This window comes from Schistocerca cancellata, chromosome 7 (genome assembly GCF_023864275.1).
Source record: "Schistocerca cancellata isolate TAMUIC-IGC-003103 chromosome 7, iqSchCanc2.1, whole genome shotgun sequence".
NCBI classification, from domain to species: domain Eukaryota; kingdom Metazoa; phylum Arthropoda; class Insecta; order Orthoptera; family Acrididae; genus Schistocerca; species Schistocerca cancellata.
In genome coordinates, this window is record NC_064632.1 from 593,884,794 (window position 1) to 593,900,860 (window position 16,067).

The 16,067-nt window shown below is 49.6% G+C and overlaps 1 protein-coding gene across 1 annotated transcript in view; it reads right to left on the reverse strand.

Annotated features, from left to right (window-relative positions):
- LOC126092922 (collagen alpha-1(II) chain-like) overlaps positions 1–16,067 on the reverse strand; it is an 87,700-nt gene that overhangs the window by 28,654 nt on the left and 42,979 nt on the right. Inside the window, exon 4 of the mRNA XM_049908652.1 lies at positions 14,841–15,041. Coding sequence (XP_049764609.1) covers positions 14,841–15,041 — 201 coding nt within the window. The remainder of the gene's footprint in view (positions 1–14,840; positions 15,042–16,067) is intronic.

Here is a 16,067-nt window from a genome sequence, read left to right on the forward strand (position 1 = left end):
GGGCGTGAGGAGGACGTCCAAGCCACGGGAAGAGGTTTTAAGGCCAGAAGCTTGTTGTCGGTAAGTGCAGCCCAATCGGCATGCCACAGCGATAAGATTCGCCGACAACTGACCCTGCTAAAATCGGACGAAGGGACACAACAAGAAGCTGTCCGAGGCTGGAGGACCGCAGCCTTGGCCGCGGCATCTGCAGCTTCGTTCCCAGGGATACCGACATGGCCAGGAACCCACATAAAGCTAACCGGAGAACCTACGTCCACCAGCTGCTGAAGAGAGCGTTGGATCCGGTGTACGAAAGGGTGAACTGGGTACGGATCACTGAGGCTCTGGATGGCGCTCAGGGAATCTGAGCAGATGACATAAGCAGAATGTCGGTGGCGGCAGATGTAAAGAACAGCCTGGTAGAGGGCAAAAAGCTCAGCTGTGAAGACCGAACAATGGCCATGGAGCCGGTATTGGAAACTTTGTGCCCCGACAATAAAGGAACACCCGACCCCGTCATTGGTCTTAGAGCCATCTGTATAAATGAAAGTCATGTTGATGAACTTCGAACGAAGTTCCAAAAAACGGGAGTGGTAGACCGAACCGGGGGTGACCTCTTTTGGGAGCGAGCTGAGGTCAAGGTGAACGCGGACCTGAGCCTGGAGCCAAGGTGGCGTGCGGCTCTCGCCCACTCGAAAGGTTGCAGGGAGTGAAAAATTAAGGTGTTGAAGGAGGCGACGAAAGCGAACTCCAGGGGGTAGCAGGGCAGAGACATAAAACCCGTACTGACGGTCGAGAGAGTCGTCAAAAAAGGAACGATAAGACGGATGGTCGGGCATTGACAGTAGCCGACAGGCATACCGACAAAGCAGTATATCGCGCCGGTAGGTGAGTGGCAATTCGCCAGCGTCAGCATGAAGACACTCTACGGGACTGGTATAAAATGCTCCGATCGCAAGTCGTAAACCCCGATGTTGTATAGAGTTGAGGCGGCGTAAGATGGATGGCCGTGCAGAGGAGTATACGAAGCTCCCATAATCCAGCTTGGAGCGGACGGTCGACCGATATAGACGAAGTAGGACGGTTCGATCCGCTCCCCACGACATACCACTGAGAACACGGAGGACATTTAAAGAACGGGTACAACGGGCGGCCAAATATGACATGTGGAGACCAGCTAAGTTTCCTGTCAAAGGTAAGGCCTAAAAATTTGGTTGTCTCCACGATTGGGAGAGCAACGGGACCGAGTCGTAAGGACGGTGGGAGAAACTCTTTGTAGCGCCAGAAGTTAATACAGACCGTCTTCTCGGCAGAAAAACGGAAGCCATTGGCAACACTCCAGGAGTAAAGACGGTCAAGAGAACGCTGAGGACAGCGCTCCAGGACACGTGTACACCGCGCTGCAATAGATGGTAAAATCGTCCACGAAAAGGGAGCCTGACATCAGCTGGGAGGCAATCCATTATTGGATTGATCGCGATGGCGAAGAGAGCGACGCTCAAAACTGAGCCCTGTGGCACCCCATTCTCCTGGCGAAAGGTGTCGGACAGGACAGAACCCACACGTACCCTGAACTGTCGATCCATTAAAAAGGAACGAATAAAAAGAGGGAGGCGACCGCGAAGGCCCCATGTATGCATGGTGCGGAGAATGCCCGCCCTCCAACAGGTGTCGTAAGCCTTCTCCAAATCAAAGAACACAGCCGCGGTCGGGCGCTTCCGCAAGAAGTTATTCATAATGAAGGTCGACAAGGTAACCAGATGGTCAACAGCAGAGCGGCGCCTACGAAATCCACATTGTACATTGGTAAGTAGGCGTTGAGACTCGAGCAGCCAAACCAATCGAGAGTTAACCATTCGCTCCATCACTTTACAGACACAGCTGGTAAGCGAGATAGGTCGATAACTGGAAGGCAAGTGCTTGTCCTTCCCCGGCTTAGGAATCGGGACAACAATAGACTCGCGCCAGGATGCGGGAACATGTCCCTCAATCCAGATGCGATTGTATGTACGAAGAAGAAAACCTTTACCCGCAGGAGAAAGGTTCTTCAGCATCTGAATATGAATAGAATCAGGCCCTGGAGCGGAGGACCGTGATCGGCCAAGTGCGGTTTCGAGTTCCCGCATGGTGAATGGGGCATTATAACTTTCACAATTCGAGGAGCGGAAGTCAGGTGGCCTAGCCTCCTCTGCCTGTTTGCGGGGGAGGAAGGCAGGGTGGTAATGAGCGGAGCTCGAAACCTCTGCGAAAAAGCGGCCGAAGGCATTGGAGACAGCCTCAGGGGCCACAAGGACGTCATTCGCGACCTTCAAGCCGGACACTGGGGAGTGGACCTTAGTGCCAGATAGCCGGCGCAGGCTACCCCAGACAACAGAAGGAGTAAAACTGTTGAAGGTGCTTGTGAAAGCAGCCCAGCTGGCTTTCTTGCTTTCTTTGATAATACGACGACACTGAGCATGTAATCGTTTATAATTGATACAATTCGCCACTGTAGGGTGGCGTTTAAAGGTGCGTAAAGCACGTCGACGAGCACGTAAAGCGTCTCTACATGCTGCGGTCCACCAGAGGACCGGTACGCGACGTGGAGAAGAAGTAGGGTGAGGGATGGAATATTCAGCAGCAGCGAGAATGACTTCCGTGAGGTGTGCGACCTGACGATCGCAGCTTGTGAAGGTTTGATCCTGAAAGGTCGCCCTGGAAGAGAAGAGCCCCCAGTCTGCCTTGGAGATGGTGCAACTAGAGGAGCACGGAGAGGGAGTATGCTGCAGGAGATGGATAACACATGGGAAGTGGTCGCTCGAATATGTATCAGCAAGTGCATACCACTCAAACCGGCGTGCAAGTTGGGGAGTACATATAGAGGGGTCTAAATGGGAATAGGTGTGAGATGTGTCCGAAAGAAAAGTAGGGGCGCCAGTATTGAGGCAGACAAGATTGAGCTGGTTGAAAAGGTCTGCTAACAAGGAACCCCTCGGGCAGGATGCTGGAGAGCCCCAAAGGGGATGGTGGGCATTGAAGTCTCCAGTTAACAAAAATGGTGCAGGTAGCTGAGCAATAAGTTGCATCATGTCTGCCCTGGTAAAGGCAGATGACGATGGAGTGTAAACGGTACAAAAGGAAAACGTAAAAGTGGGGAGAGTAATGCGGATGGCAACTGCCTGCAGGCCGGTGTGCAACGTGATGGGATCGTAGTAAATATCATCCCGGACCAGCAACATAACCCCTCCATGAGCTGGGATACCTACCACAGGGGGTAGGTCAAAACGCACAGAGGTGTAGTGTGCCAAGGCAATTTGATCGCATGGGCGTAGCTTCGTTTCCTGGAGGGCTACGACGAGCGGACGATGCAAGCGGAGCAGCAACTTCAAGTCCTCTCGGTTGGAGCGAATGCTGCGAATATTCCAGTGAATAAGTGCCATCGTAAGAAAAGGAAGATGAGAGAAGGGGTCACCTCGAAGGCCGCTTAGGGCCTGGCTTCGAGCGAGCACTGCCGCCGCTATCAGTAGGCGGACAGTCATCGTCCATTGGGTCTATAGGGTCATCGGCCATCTCGGGAGGATGGCTGGGAGGGGGAGCTTCCTCCGCCTCTGAACGGCCAGATGTACGGCTACCAGCGGTGCGGCCAGGCGAAACGGATGACGGCCTGGGGCGGCAACCGCTGGGTGGCGCAGGAGAAGAAATGCGCCGTGGCGGAGAAGGAGAACTGTGCTTCCTATGCGCCTTTTTGGAAGGACGTTTGGTGGAAGTACCGGTCGAAGGCTGGGAGGTCGATGGACGGAGGAAGTCTGCACGGGATGGTTCCTTCTTGAAGGCCCGTGCATCGGACTTCGGGGTCTTCGACTTAGCAGAAGCTGAGGAAGGGGCTGGTGTCTGTGGGGTGATGGGAGGAAGAGGAGACGTCGACCGCGCGATCTTAGCACTGGCCGAACGGACGACCGTGGTGCTGAAGGTCAGATCGCATGTCTGGGTTGCTACCTCCCGGGTAGTCCGAGGAGAGGCGAGGACAGTACTGTATTTCCCCGCTGGGAGCAGCGTGGGCTTCCTACTAGCCAATAGCTTGCGAGCAGCCGAGGTGGACACTTTCTCTTTGACCCGAATTTCTTGGATACAGCGTTCTTCCTTATAGACAGGACAGTCGCGGGAGGATGCGGCATGGTCACCCTGACAGTTCACACAACGAGGAGACGGAGGTGGACAGTCACCCTCATGGGCATCCCTGCCACAAGTGACACTTTTAGCCGCGTTGGAACAAGACTGTCGAGTGTGATTGAAACGCTGACACTGGTAGCAGCGCGTAGGTGTCGGGACATAGGGGCGAACAGAAATAACCTCGTAGCCCGCCTTGATGCGCGATGGCAACTTAACACTATCGAAGGTCAAGAAAAGTGTCCGGGTCGGTACAAGGTCTTTGTTGACCTTTTTCATGACCCGATGGACAGCCGTCACGCCCTGCTCAGCGAGGAAAGATTGAAGCTCCTCGTCAGTCAATCCGTCGAGGGAGCTAGTATAGACTACACCACGAGACGAATTCAAAGTTCGGTGGGCCTCCACCCAGACAGGGAACGTGTACAGGAGGGTGGCCGGAAGCAGTTTTTGTGCCTGAAAGGCACTCTCAGTTTCTAGTAATAAGGTGCCGTTACGCAACCTGGTACAAGATTTGACAGATCTGGCTATGGCATCTACGCCCTTCTGAATAACGAAAGGGTTGACAGAGGAAAAATCCTTTCCGTCCTCAGATCGAGAAACTACGAGGAACTGTGGGGCAGGCGGTAGTACTTTTGTCACTGTTGGCTGGTCACGTTTCCGTTTTTGGGTCGAAGTCGAGAGAGATGGAGTAGAATCCATTGCGGAGGAATCCCCCATGATTGCCAGCGTCTCCGATGGCGCGCTCCTTCCTTGTGGGGACCCTCTCAGAGGGCACTCCCACCTTAGGTGAATGTTTACACCTCAGGTCACACCACCCGAGAAACAGACGGAGGGACCAATCGGCATGGTCAGAAGGTATCAGCTCAGGCAATCACCCCTCCCCGGGCCTGGCCTTTACCAGGGTGGTACGCGCGTGCCTTACATGTCTACCCAGGGCGGGGACTTACGCGTTACCCCGTCACCGGCTACGCGTGCGAACGCGTGGGTCGGCCTTCAGGCACGCACAGGGAGGGAGAAAGAGGCGAGGAGAAAGAGGCGAGGAGAAAGAGGCGAGGAGAAAGAGGCGAGGAGAAAGAGGCGAGGAGAAAGAGGCGAGGAGAAAGAGGCGAGGAGAAAGAGGCGAGGAGAAAGAGGCGAGGAGAAAGAGGCGAGGAGAAAGAGGCGAGGAGAAAGAGGCGAGGAGAAAGAGGCGAGGAGAAAGAGGCGAGGAGAAAGAGGCGAGGAGAAAGAGGCGAGGAGAAAGAGGCGAGGAGAAAGAGGCGAGGAGAAAGAGGCGAGGAGAAAGAGGCGAGGAGAAAGAGGCGAGGAGAAAGAGGCGAGGAGAAAGAGGCGAGGAGAAAGAGGCGAGGAGAAAGAGGCGAGGAGAAAGAGGCGAGGAGAAAGAGGCGAGGAGAAAGAGGCGAGGAGAAAGAGGCGAGGAGAAAGAGGCGAGGAGAAAGAGGCGAGGAGAAAGAGGCGAGGAGAAAGAGGCGAGGAGAAAGAGGCGAGGAGAAAGAGGCGAGGAGAAAGAGGCGAGGAGAAAGAGGCGAGGAGAAAGAGGCGAGGAGAAAGAGGCGAGGAGAAAGAGGCGAGGAGAAAGAGGCGAGGAGAAAGAGGCGAGGAGAAAGAGGCGAGGAGAAAGAGGCGAGGAGAAAGAGGCGAGGAGAAAGAGGCGAGGAGAAAGAGGCGAGGAGAAAGAGGCGAGGAGAAAGAGGCGAGGAGAAAGAGGCGAGGAGAAAGAGGCGAGGAGAAAGAGGCGAGGAGAAAGAGGCGAGGAGAAAGAGGCGAGGAGAAAGAGGCGAGGAGAAAGAGGCGAGGAGAAAGAGGCGAGGAGAAAGAGGCGAGGAGAAAGAGGCGAGGAGAAAGAGGCGAGGAGAAAGAGGCGAGGAGAAAGAGGCGAGGAGAAAGAGGCGAGGAGAAAGAGGCGAGGAGAAAGAGGCGAGGAGAAAGAGGCGAGGAGAAAGAGGCGAGGAGAAAGAGGCGAGGAGAAAGAGGCGAGGAGAAAGAGGCGAGGAGAAAGAGGCGAGGAGAAAGAGGCGAGGAGAAAGAGGCGAGGAGAAAGAGGCGAGGAGAAAGAGGCGAGGAGAAAGAGGCGAGGAGAAAGAGGCGAGGAGAAAGAGGCGAGGAGAAAGAGGCGAGGAGAAAGAGGCGAGGAGAAAGAGGCGAGGAGAAAGAGGCGAGGAGAAAGAGGCGAGGAGAAAGAGGCGAGGAGAAAGAGGCGAGGAGAAAGAGGCGAGGAGAAAGAGGCGAGGAGAAAGAGGCGAGGAGAAAGAGGCGAGGAGAAAGAGGCGAGGAGAAAGAGGCGAGGAGAAAGAGGCGAGGAGAAAGAGGCGAGGAGAAAGAGGCGAGGAGAAAGAGGCGAGGAGAAAGAGGCGAGGAGAAAGAGGCGAGGAGAAAGAGGCGAGGAGAAAGAGGCGAGGAGAAAGAGGCGAGGAGAAAGAGGCGAGGAGAAAGAGGCGAGGAGAAAGAGGCGAGGAGAAAGAGGCGAGGAGAAAGAGGCGAGGAGAAAGAGGCGAGGAGAAAGAGGCGAGGAGAAAGAGGCGAGGAGAAAGAGGCGAGGAGAAAGAGGCGAGGAGAAAGAGGCGAGGAGAAAGAGGCGAGGAGAAAGAGGCGAGGAGAAAGAGGCGAGGAGAAAGAGGCGAGGAGAAAGAGGCGAGGAGAAAGAGGCGAGGAGAAAGAGGCGAGGAGAAAGAGGCGAGGAGAAAGAGGCGAGGAGAAAGAGGCGAGGAGAAAGAGGCGAGGAGAAAGAGGCGAGGAGAAAGAGGCGAGGAGAAAGAGGCGAGGAGAAAGAGGCGAGGAGAAAGAGGCGAGGAGAAAGAGGCGAGGAGAAAGAGGCGAGGAGAAAGAGGCGAGGAGAAAGAGGCGAGGAGAAAGAGGCGAGGAGAAAGAGGCGAGGAGAAAGAGGCGAGGAGAAAGAGGCGAGGAGAAAGAGGCGAGGAGAAAGAGGCGAGGAGAAAGAGGCGAGGAGAAAGAGGCGAGGAGAAAGAGGCGAGGAGAAAGAGGCGAGGAGAAAGAGGCGAGGAGAAAGAGGCGAGGAGAAAGAGGCGAGGAGAAAGAGGCGAGGAGAAAGAGGCGAGGAGAAAGAGGCGAGGAGAAAGAGGCGAGGAGAAAGAGGCGAGGAGAAAGAGGCGAGGAGAAAGAGGCGAGGAGAAAGAGGCGAGGAGAAAGAGGCGAGGAGAAAGAGGCGAGGAGAAAGAGGCGAGGAGAAAGAGGCGAGGAGAAAGAGGCGAGGAGAAAGAGGCGAGGAGAAAGAGGCGAGGAGAAAGAGGCGAGGAGAAAGAGGCGAGGAGAAAGAGGCGAGGAGAAAGAGGCGAGGAGAAAGAGGCGAGGAGAAAGAGGCGAGGAGAAAGAGGCGAGGAGAAAGAGGCGAGGAGAAAGAGGCGAGGAGAAAGAGGCGAGGAGAAAGAGGCGAGGAGAAAGAGGCGAGGAGAAAGAGGCGAGGAGAAAGAGGCGAGGAGAAAGAGGCGAGGAGAAAGAGGCGAGGAGAAAGAGGCGAGGAGAAAGAGGCGAGGAGAAAGAGGCGAGGAGAAAGAGGCGAGGAGAAAGAGGCGAGGAGAAAGAGGCGAGGAGAAAGAGGCGAGGAGAAAGAGGCGAGGAGAAAGAGGCGAGGAGAAAGAGGCGAGGAGAAAGAGGCGAGGAGAAAGAGGCGAGGAGAAAGAGGCGAGGAGAAAGAGGCGAGGAGAAAGAGGCGAGGAGAAAGAGGCGAGGAGAAAGAGGCGAGGAGAAAGAGGCGAGGAGAAAGAGGCGAGGAGAAAAAGGCAATGAAGGCAAGGAGAAAAAGGCAATGAAGGCAAGGAGAAAAAGGCAATGAGAAGGCAAGGAGAAAAAGGCAATGAGAAGGCAAGGAGAAAAAGGCAATGAGAAGGCAAGGAGAAAAAGGCAATGAGAAGGCAAGGAGAAAAAGGCAATGAGAAGGCAAGGAGAAAAAGGCAATGAGAAGGCAAGGAGAAAAAGGCAATGAGAAGGCAAGGAGAAAAAGGCAATGAGAAGGCAAGGAGAAAAAGGCAATGAGAAGGCAAGGAGAAAAAGGCAATGAGAAGGCAAGGAGAAAAAGGCAATGAGAAGGCAAGGAGAAAAAGGCAATGAGAAGGCAAGGAGAAAAAGGCAATGAGAAGGCAAGGAGAAAAGGGCAATGAGAAGGCAAGGAGAAAAGGGCAATGAGAAGGCAAGGAGAAAAGGGCAATGAGAAGGCAAGGAGAAAAAGGCAATGAGAAGGCAAGGAGAAAAAGGCAATGAGAAGGCAAGGAGAAAAAGGCAATGAGAAGGCAAGGAGAAAAAGGCAATGAGAAGGCAAGGAGAAAAAGGCAATGAGAAGGCAAGGAGAAAAAGGCGAGGAGAAAAAGGCAAGGAGAAAAAGGCAAGGAGAAAAAGGCAATGAGAAGGCAAGGAGAAAAAGGCAATGAGAAGGCAAGGAGAAAAAGGCAATGAGAAGGCAAGGAGAAAAAGGCAATGAGAAGGCAAGGAGAAAAAGGCAATGAGAAGGCAAGGAGAAAAAGGCAATGAGAAGGCAAGGAGAAGTCAAGGGAAAGAGTAAGGAAGACAGTGAGGTGGAGAAGAGCAAAGAAAGGAACCAACAAAAGGAAGGAAGAAACGAGAAGTGAAAAACCAAAAAGACCACGATTATAGATCGTGGAACCGTCCGTCTCCGGACGCAGGCACTAACTACCCCCTTGAGGGGGATGGAGTCCTTTTAGTCGCCTCTTACGACAGGCAGGAATACCTCGGGCCTATTCTAATCCCCGGACCCGCAGGGGGGGGTTACAACTATGGACAGTGTTTGAGAAGTGGTGTTCCCTGTAGCTTACAAAATAAGTGGTGATGACGAGTTGGGTTGAGGGGGCGCTCGACATCACGGTCATCAGCGCACTGACGAAAAATCACCATTAAATCTCATGGGGGGGGGGGGGGGAGGAGACGAAGGCTGTCCCCACATGCAGAGTAGTTTATAACGTACTAAAGTCTGCCGCCCTTCCCCACCAGTTTAGGGATGATGCCTGATGGTTCACAAAATTTCACCCCTGTTAACACTGGTATCGGTATCTGCGAGGACGGTGGGCAGATCTCCAGTGAGACCAAAGGCTGCCCTATTATCAGTATACAGGAGACACGTAGCCGCAATATGCTTAACTGAAAGCGGCACGCCACAGACTTCACAGAAAGGTGAAGTCTGTGAACCCTCTCCAGTGCCGTTGGAATGCCATATAACTCCGCGTCGTAATTTGTAAATTGTTCTGGGAGAGGCACTTTAAAAAACCCAATCAGGGAAAACCACAGAACAACCGAGAGCATTCCCCTGCTGGGATCAATATGTATAAATAACGATAAGGCTACGGTACATACTTAAAATAGACGAAAACAAAGTTGTAAAAACCAAATCTGGAGTACAGTATTTCGGGTACTGAGTCAAGCTTAAAATCACTTTGGGCCTACGATGACACCAAGGCGGCAGTGCGTTCCATCCCTGGGTGTGGATTTTCATGCCAGAGATCCAGATCCTTGAGGCAGGCTGTAGCACGTATACCAAATGGCTGGGTCGCTTGGGGCCCGATTCCTGAACGGTCGTTCGAAGGTGGGTTGAATCACTGTACTAAATGCCAATGACTAGGGTGACGCTGCGATTTTCAGTGCCTGTCGAACCAAAAGGATACGTCGCCGAATCCAGAGTGGTGGTTCACCGTCTCTGCACACAGGCTCTGAACCGGGCTGGTCCGAAAGGACCTAGTCGATATCCGAGTGCCCGCATGGTGGACAGCATCTAACATCCGGAGGTAGGAAGGACGGGCCGATCCACAGACCACGCTGCCATAGGCTTAGCGTCATCGAACAAGTGCCCTATAAAACAGTAGGAGGCGAGACCTGTCAGCTCCCCATGTTTTTCCGCGAAGGCATTTCAAAATGTTCAACAACCGGCAGCCTTTTGTTCGTAGGTCTTTCAGGTGTGGGAGCCATGTTAATTTCGAGTCAAATAATAAACTCAAAAAGCGCACTGTCTTCAAAAAGTAAAATACGGTCCCCCATTGTAATCTCTGGTTGGTTAAAACTCCGACGAGCACGATTAAAACTGACACAGTCTTCTCAGGTGAGAACCGAAAACAAGTTGTCTGGCCCAGGTTTCCAGCCTCCTAATCGTCAGTAGTTGTTGCCTCGTCGTCGTCGTAAGGTCGGAGGAGGAGTAGAAGATTGCAAAGTCATCCACAAAGAAATAGCATTTCACAGGGCTGCTGGCTGCGGAGGAAATGACATTGATAGCGATGGCAAACAATGTGACACTGAAGACGACACTGACCTGGAGCACACCATTCTCCATAACATTGCAATCAGACATGGCATCGCCATACAATACAAGTGAAAGCAGTGTTTAGACAAGTAAATGTAAGATACGTTATTCTTCCTCCGACGTCATTAACACAAGCCGTTTACTTCTTTCCGAACAGTTACAGCAAAGAGTTATAATTTTTAAAGCAATATTTTTGTACGATATGTGTGGTGTAGTTCAACCGACTGCTTACAAATCACTTTACACCAAATCCTATGAAATTTTATTCAGGGGTTTGTTTTGTTTTCTTTTAGGGCGCAAAAATAACTAGGGTCATATGGTGAATATCTACAATACACAATACAAGAAAGGCGTTAAAAAGGACTACAAGTTAAGCCCAAGAGACGGAAAGGAAGACAGGGACATGGAGAAAGCAGTACGTGGAGGCTGTGCATGAGCTTCGCAGGGAAACATCTGCAGCGTAGTGTAAACAACCTTGGCAACATGTGAGCCTGCCCACATCATGGTTCCATTGGCAACCGAAAACACTTTTCTGTCAAGCCTTTTGTTCCAGTGGGATTAACTCGTTAACGGTTATGTAGATTACATCTGAAATAAACTGTTTAATGTTTGACTACTCGTCAGACTTTACAATATTTCGCCAGTAGGAACTGTGCGTGCGCGCGCGGGGTTACAATCTCTTGCCGTGGCAATTTGTGAACTGGCCAGCTCTTGAGCTGCCGTTAGTCGGCAGAGTGAGTTAGAGACGTTCACAGCTCAGTGAGCAGGCTGATGTGCGGAATGACGCACACTTCTCTGACTTCTTCCCGTGGCCGCGCCTAACGCCAAGGCTCGGCTGAAACCGGTACGCCACGTGTGCAGACATCTGAACTAGAGCGTGTCCACAAATTATCTGAAGACATTTAGACTCTAGCAAGCTTAAAACTATACTAGATAATGAGAACTGGTTTTCAGCAAGTGACAAGATAATTTATTTTACAGGTGCCGTAGATTTGACGAATGATATGGATGTCACAGGAGATAGCTGAATATGTAGTCTGGTACGTAGACATGAAATCCGATACTCAAGTGCCGCGGAACTTCCGGACACAGCGTGGAAGAGAACCGCTCTTGCAACAGAAGATTCGGTCTTACCGTATTTTATTTATAAAAACAGGTAGTTCTCTCAAACAAAGGGCGGCCTGCCCATCTGTTTCAGACACTAGCGTGGACACTTTACAGCAGGTGGCTGCAAGTGGACCCACAAAACCAGTGCATTCTGCGGCCAGACAGTTGGAAATGCCACGATTAACACCGAAAAAAGTCTTTCATATCCGCCAGACGTGAGTCAACGTTCGTATGTATGGCTCAGAGTCTGCATATTGCACCTGAAGTGGGCAAAGATAGTCCCGAAGCGCCTGTGTGGTGTGCACGCACACACAGTTGCATCACTGGTCCTTTCGTTCTCAGAAAGTATCCCATCAACAGTGGCGTTAACCTAGACATGCTGCACGAGTTTGCTATATTGCTACCGCAACACTAGCTACCTGATGTCATATTCCCCGCAAATTTCTGGATGAGAAATTTTCGGGCAGGTTGATTGGTCGAGGTGGTCCTGATTAGTGGTCGCTGCTGCCACCTGGCGTCACACCGTCACACCGCTGGACTTCTTGCTATAGTTTTGTGAAGGGTCAGGTACACCGAGCAAAGGTTTGAGACGCTGCAGGATTTATAGGTATGCATTTGAATACGTTGTCGAGATCCTGGAGCGTACAAAGACAAATTTATGAGAGACTAGACATTGTCCTTACCACTAGAGGAGCACACAGTTTTGGGTGTGAATGGGGAGAAAAGTTTACTAGTTACCTTGGCACTTTGTCACTTTGTCAAACCTATAGTCTGATGGAAATTACTTCTTTCATAAGTCACCTCTCAGGGGCTGTAGAAAACTAAAACATTCAATGTCACTGCCAAACTTGGCACCCCTGCCGAACTACCACAACTGATGCAGCTCTCCATGTTACTCTATCCTCTGCCAGCTGCTTCATCTTCCAGTACGCACTACAGCCTACATCCTTCTGAATCTGCTTAGTGTATTCATCTGTCTCCGCCTACGATTTTTAGCCTCTGTGTTGCCCTCCAGTACTAAATTGGTGATCCCTTGGTGCCTCAGAACATGTCCTACCAACAGATCCCTTCTTCTAGTCAAGTTGTGCCAGGAACTCCTCCCCAATCCTATTCAATACTTCCTCATTAGCTATGTTATCTACCCATCTAATCTTCAGCATTCTTCTGTAGCACCACATTTCGAAACCTTCTATTCTCTTCTTGTCCAAACTATTTATCGTCCATGTTTCACTTCCATACATGGCTACATTCCATACAAATACTTTCAGAAAGGACTTCCTGACACTTAAATCTATACTCTATGTTAAATTTCTCTTCTTTAGAAACGCTTTCATTGCCATTGCCAGTCTGCATTTTATATCCTCTCTACTTCGACCATCATCAGTTATTTTGCTCCCCAAATAGCAAATCTCCTTTACTACTTTAAGTGTCTCATTTCCTAATTAATTCCCCCAGCATCACCCGAATTCGACTACATTCCATTATCCTCGTTTTGCTTTTGTTGATGTTTATCTTATATCCTCCTTTCAAGACACTATCCATTCCGTTCAACTGCTCTTGCAAGTCTTTTGCTCTCTGAGAACTACAATGTCATCTGGAAACCTCAAATTTTTTATTTCTTCTCCATGAAGTTTAATACCTACTCCGAATTTTTCTTTTGTTTCCTTCACTGCTTGCTCAATATACAGATTGAATAACATCGGGGAGAGGCTACAACCCTGTCTCACTCCCTTCCCAACCACTGCTTCCCTTTCATGTCCCTCGACTCTCATAATTGCAATGTGGTTTCTGTACAAATTGTAAATAGCCTTTCGTTCCCTGTATTTTACTCCTGTCACCTTCAGAATTTGAAAGAGTATTCCAGTCAACATTATCAAAAGCTTTCTCTAAGTCTACAAATGCTAGAAACGTAGGTTTGCCTTTTCGTAATCTAACTTCTAAGATAAGTCATAGGGTCTATTTCCTCACGTGATTTTCCCTGAGGTCAGCTTCTCCCAGTTTTTCCATTCCTCTTTAAAGAATTCGTGTTAGTATTTTGCAGCTGTGACTTATTAATCTGATAGTTCGGTAATTTTCACATCTGTCAACACCTGCTTTCTTTGGGATTGGAATCATGTTCTTCTTGAAGTCTGAAGGTATTTCGCCTGTCTCATACATCTTGCTCACCAGATGGTAGAGTTTTGTCAGGACTGGTTCTCCGAAGGCTATCAGTAGTTCTAATGGAATGTTGTGTACTCCTGGGGCCTTGTTTCGACTTAGGTCTTTCAGTGCTGTCAAATTCTTCACACAGTATCGTTTCTCCCATTTCGTCTTCATCTACATTCTCTTCTATTTCCATAATATTGTCCTCAGGTACATCGCCCTTGTATAGACCCTCTATATACTCCTTCCACCTTTCTGCTTCCCCTTCTTCGTTTCGAACTTTGTTTCCATCTGAGCTCTTGATATTCATGCAAGTGGTGCGTTTTTCGCCAAAGACCTCTTTAATTTTCCTGTAGGCAGTATCTATCTTATCCCTAGTGCTATGCACCTCGACATCCTTACATTTGTCCTCTAGCCATCCCTGCTAGGCCATTTTGCACTTCCTGTTGATCTCATTTTTGAGAAGTTTGTATTCCTTTTTGCCTGCTTCATTTATTGCATTTCTATATTTGCTTCCTTTGCCAATTAAATTCAGTATTTCTTCTGTTACCCAAGGATTTCTACTAGCCCTCGTCTTTTTACCTACTTGATCCTCTGCTGCCTTCAATACTTCATCCCTCAAAGCTACCCATTCTTCTTCTACTGTATTTCTTTCCCCCATTCCTGCCAATTGTTCCCCTATGCTCTCCCTGAAACACTGTACAACCTGTGGTTTAGTCGTTTTATCCAGTTCATCTCAAATTCCCACCTTTTCGCTGTTTATTCAGTTTTAATCTACAGTTCATAACCAATTGATTGTGGTCAGAGTCCACATCTGCCCCTGGAAATTTCTTACAATTTAAAACATGGTTCCTAAATGTCTTACAATTATATAATCTATATGAAACCCTCCAATGTCTCCAGGGCTCTTCCATGTATACAACCTTTTTTCGTTATTCTTGAACCAAGTGTTAGCTATGATTAAGTTATGCTCTGTGCAAAATTCTACCAGGCGGCTTCCTCTCATTTCTTACCCTCGATCCATATTCACCTACTACGTTTCCTTCTCTTCCTTTTCCTAGTATCGAATTCCTGTCACCCATGACTTAATTTTTCACATATCTGAGTCATTTCTTTTATCTCATCATACATTTCTTCAGTTTCTTCGTGATCTGGAGAGCAGGTTCGGTTTAGCTGTAGCATAAGAAGCAGTGCTCCGCCCTCTCACCTGTAGCCGGACTGCCCTGGCGCGTCGCTGGGTTTGCGCGCTGCAGCTCTGTTCGCAGGTGGTGGAGGTGGCGGTGGTTCTAATGGCGCCACCGGAACTTGTCGTGCAAATGGCGGCACCAGGCGCGCTGCTGGCGGGTTCTGGAGCAGCTGCACCTGCTCTGCCACGTCGCCCACCTCCTGGCTGGCTGTCGGTTGCCCCCTGCAGTCAGAAAGTGAGAGTGACCTGTGGTCAGGTCGGCAACTGCAGAGGTGTACTGTGTGTGACAAGTGCAGTGGGGCGTCCCTCCTCATCCCAGACGTTCCTAGAGATCATCTGTTAAGTTTTTAGCAACACGTAGGAATTTGGAAAATCTGTCGTTTAATGACAAAAGCTACACTTGTCTGTAATACTGGAGTAGTGAGGAGTGGACATGGGCATTTGTAATTATCTGACGCTGTAGGTACAGTGGCAGCATGTACCAGACGAACACTACGTTATCTCTATAGAGTAATGGTTTAAGTATCACGGAGATCGATACAAGTAATATAACTGGGTGAAAATAAATACTTTGAAAGTTCAGTGAGATATACGAATAAAAATCAAAAGAGAACGAAACACAGGAAAATTAAACCAGTTAGGAAGCAGAAGGAAGCTAAAGAGAAATTACTTCATAAATTTTTAAAATACAGAATGTAAATTGTCAGAAGGACAGAATACAGTACAGGAGACATTATTGGAGAATTTTAAGAGTAAAAATTGAACTGGACCATCGACTGCAAGACAGAGCAGAACATGGGCTTAGGGCCTGTAGAAGGGAAGGAACTGCCTGATAACGTGAAACAAGATAAAATGGTTGGGAATTCGGACAACTTACGAGATCCAGTATGAGAGTCAGCCTCAAAGCTTTTCAAGATCTGCAATTAAAAATAGGCGCAATACAGCTTCTATTTATTTAGTTTTAACATTATGATCTCAGAGACAGCATAGGGGCACACAACTGGTGGGACTTGTCAGATTTTTATGTCAACAACTAAGCAGACCTAAATTTTCAATGTATCAAGATAACCGTAATACAGGCATTTAACATTTGTTATATTGATTTTATGTATTGTACACACTTAAACATTACGAATGGTGGTAATTCAAAAGTTTATTGCTCTGCTGTAATCTCTGAATACAAAATGTTTGAAAATTTTATGTTGTTAGCAACATACTTTCTAATACAGGTAATAGTTTGAAAACGTA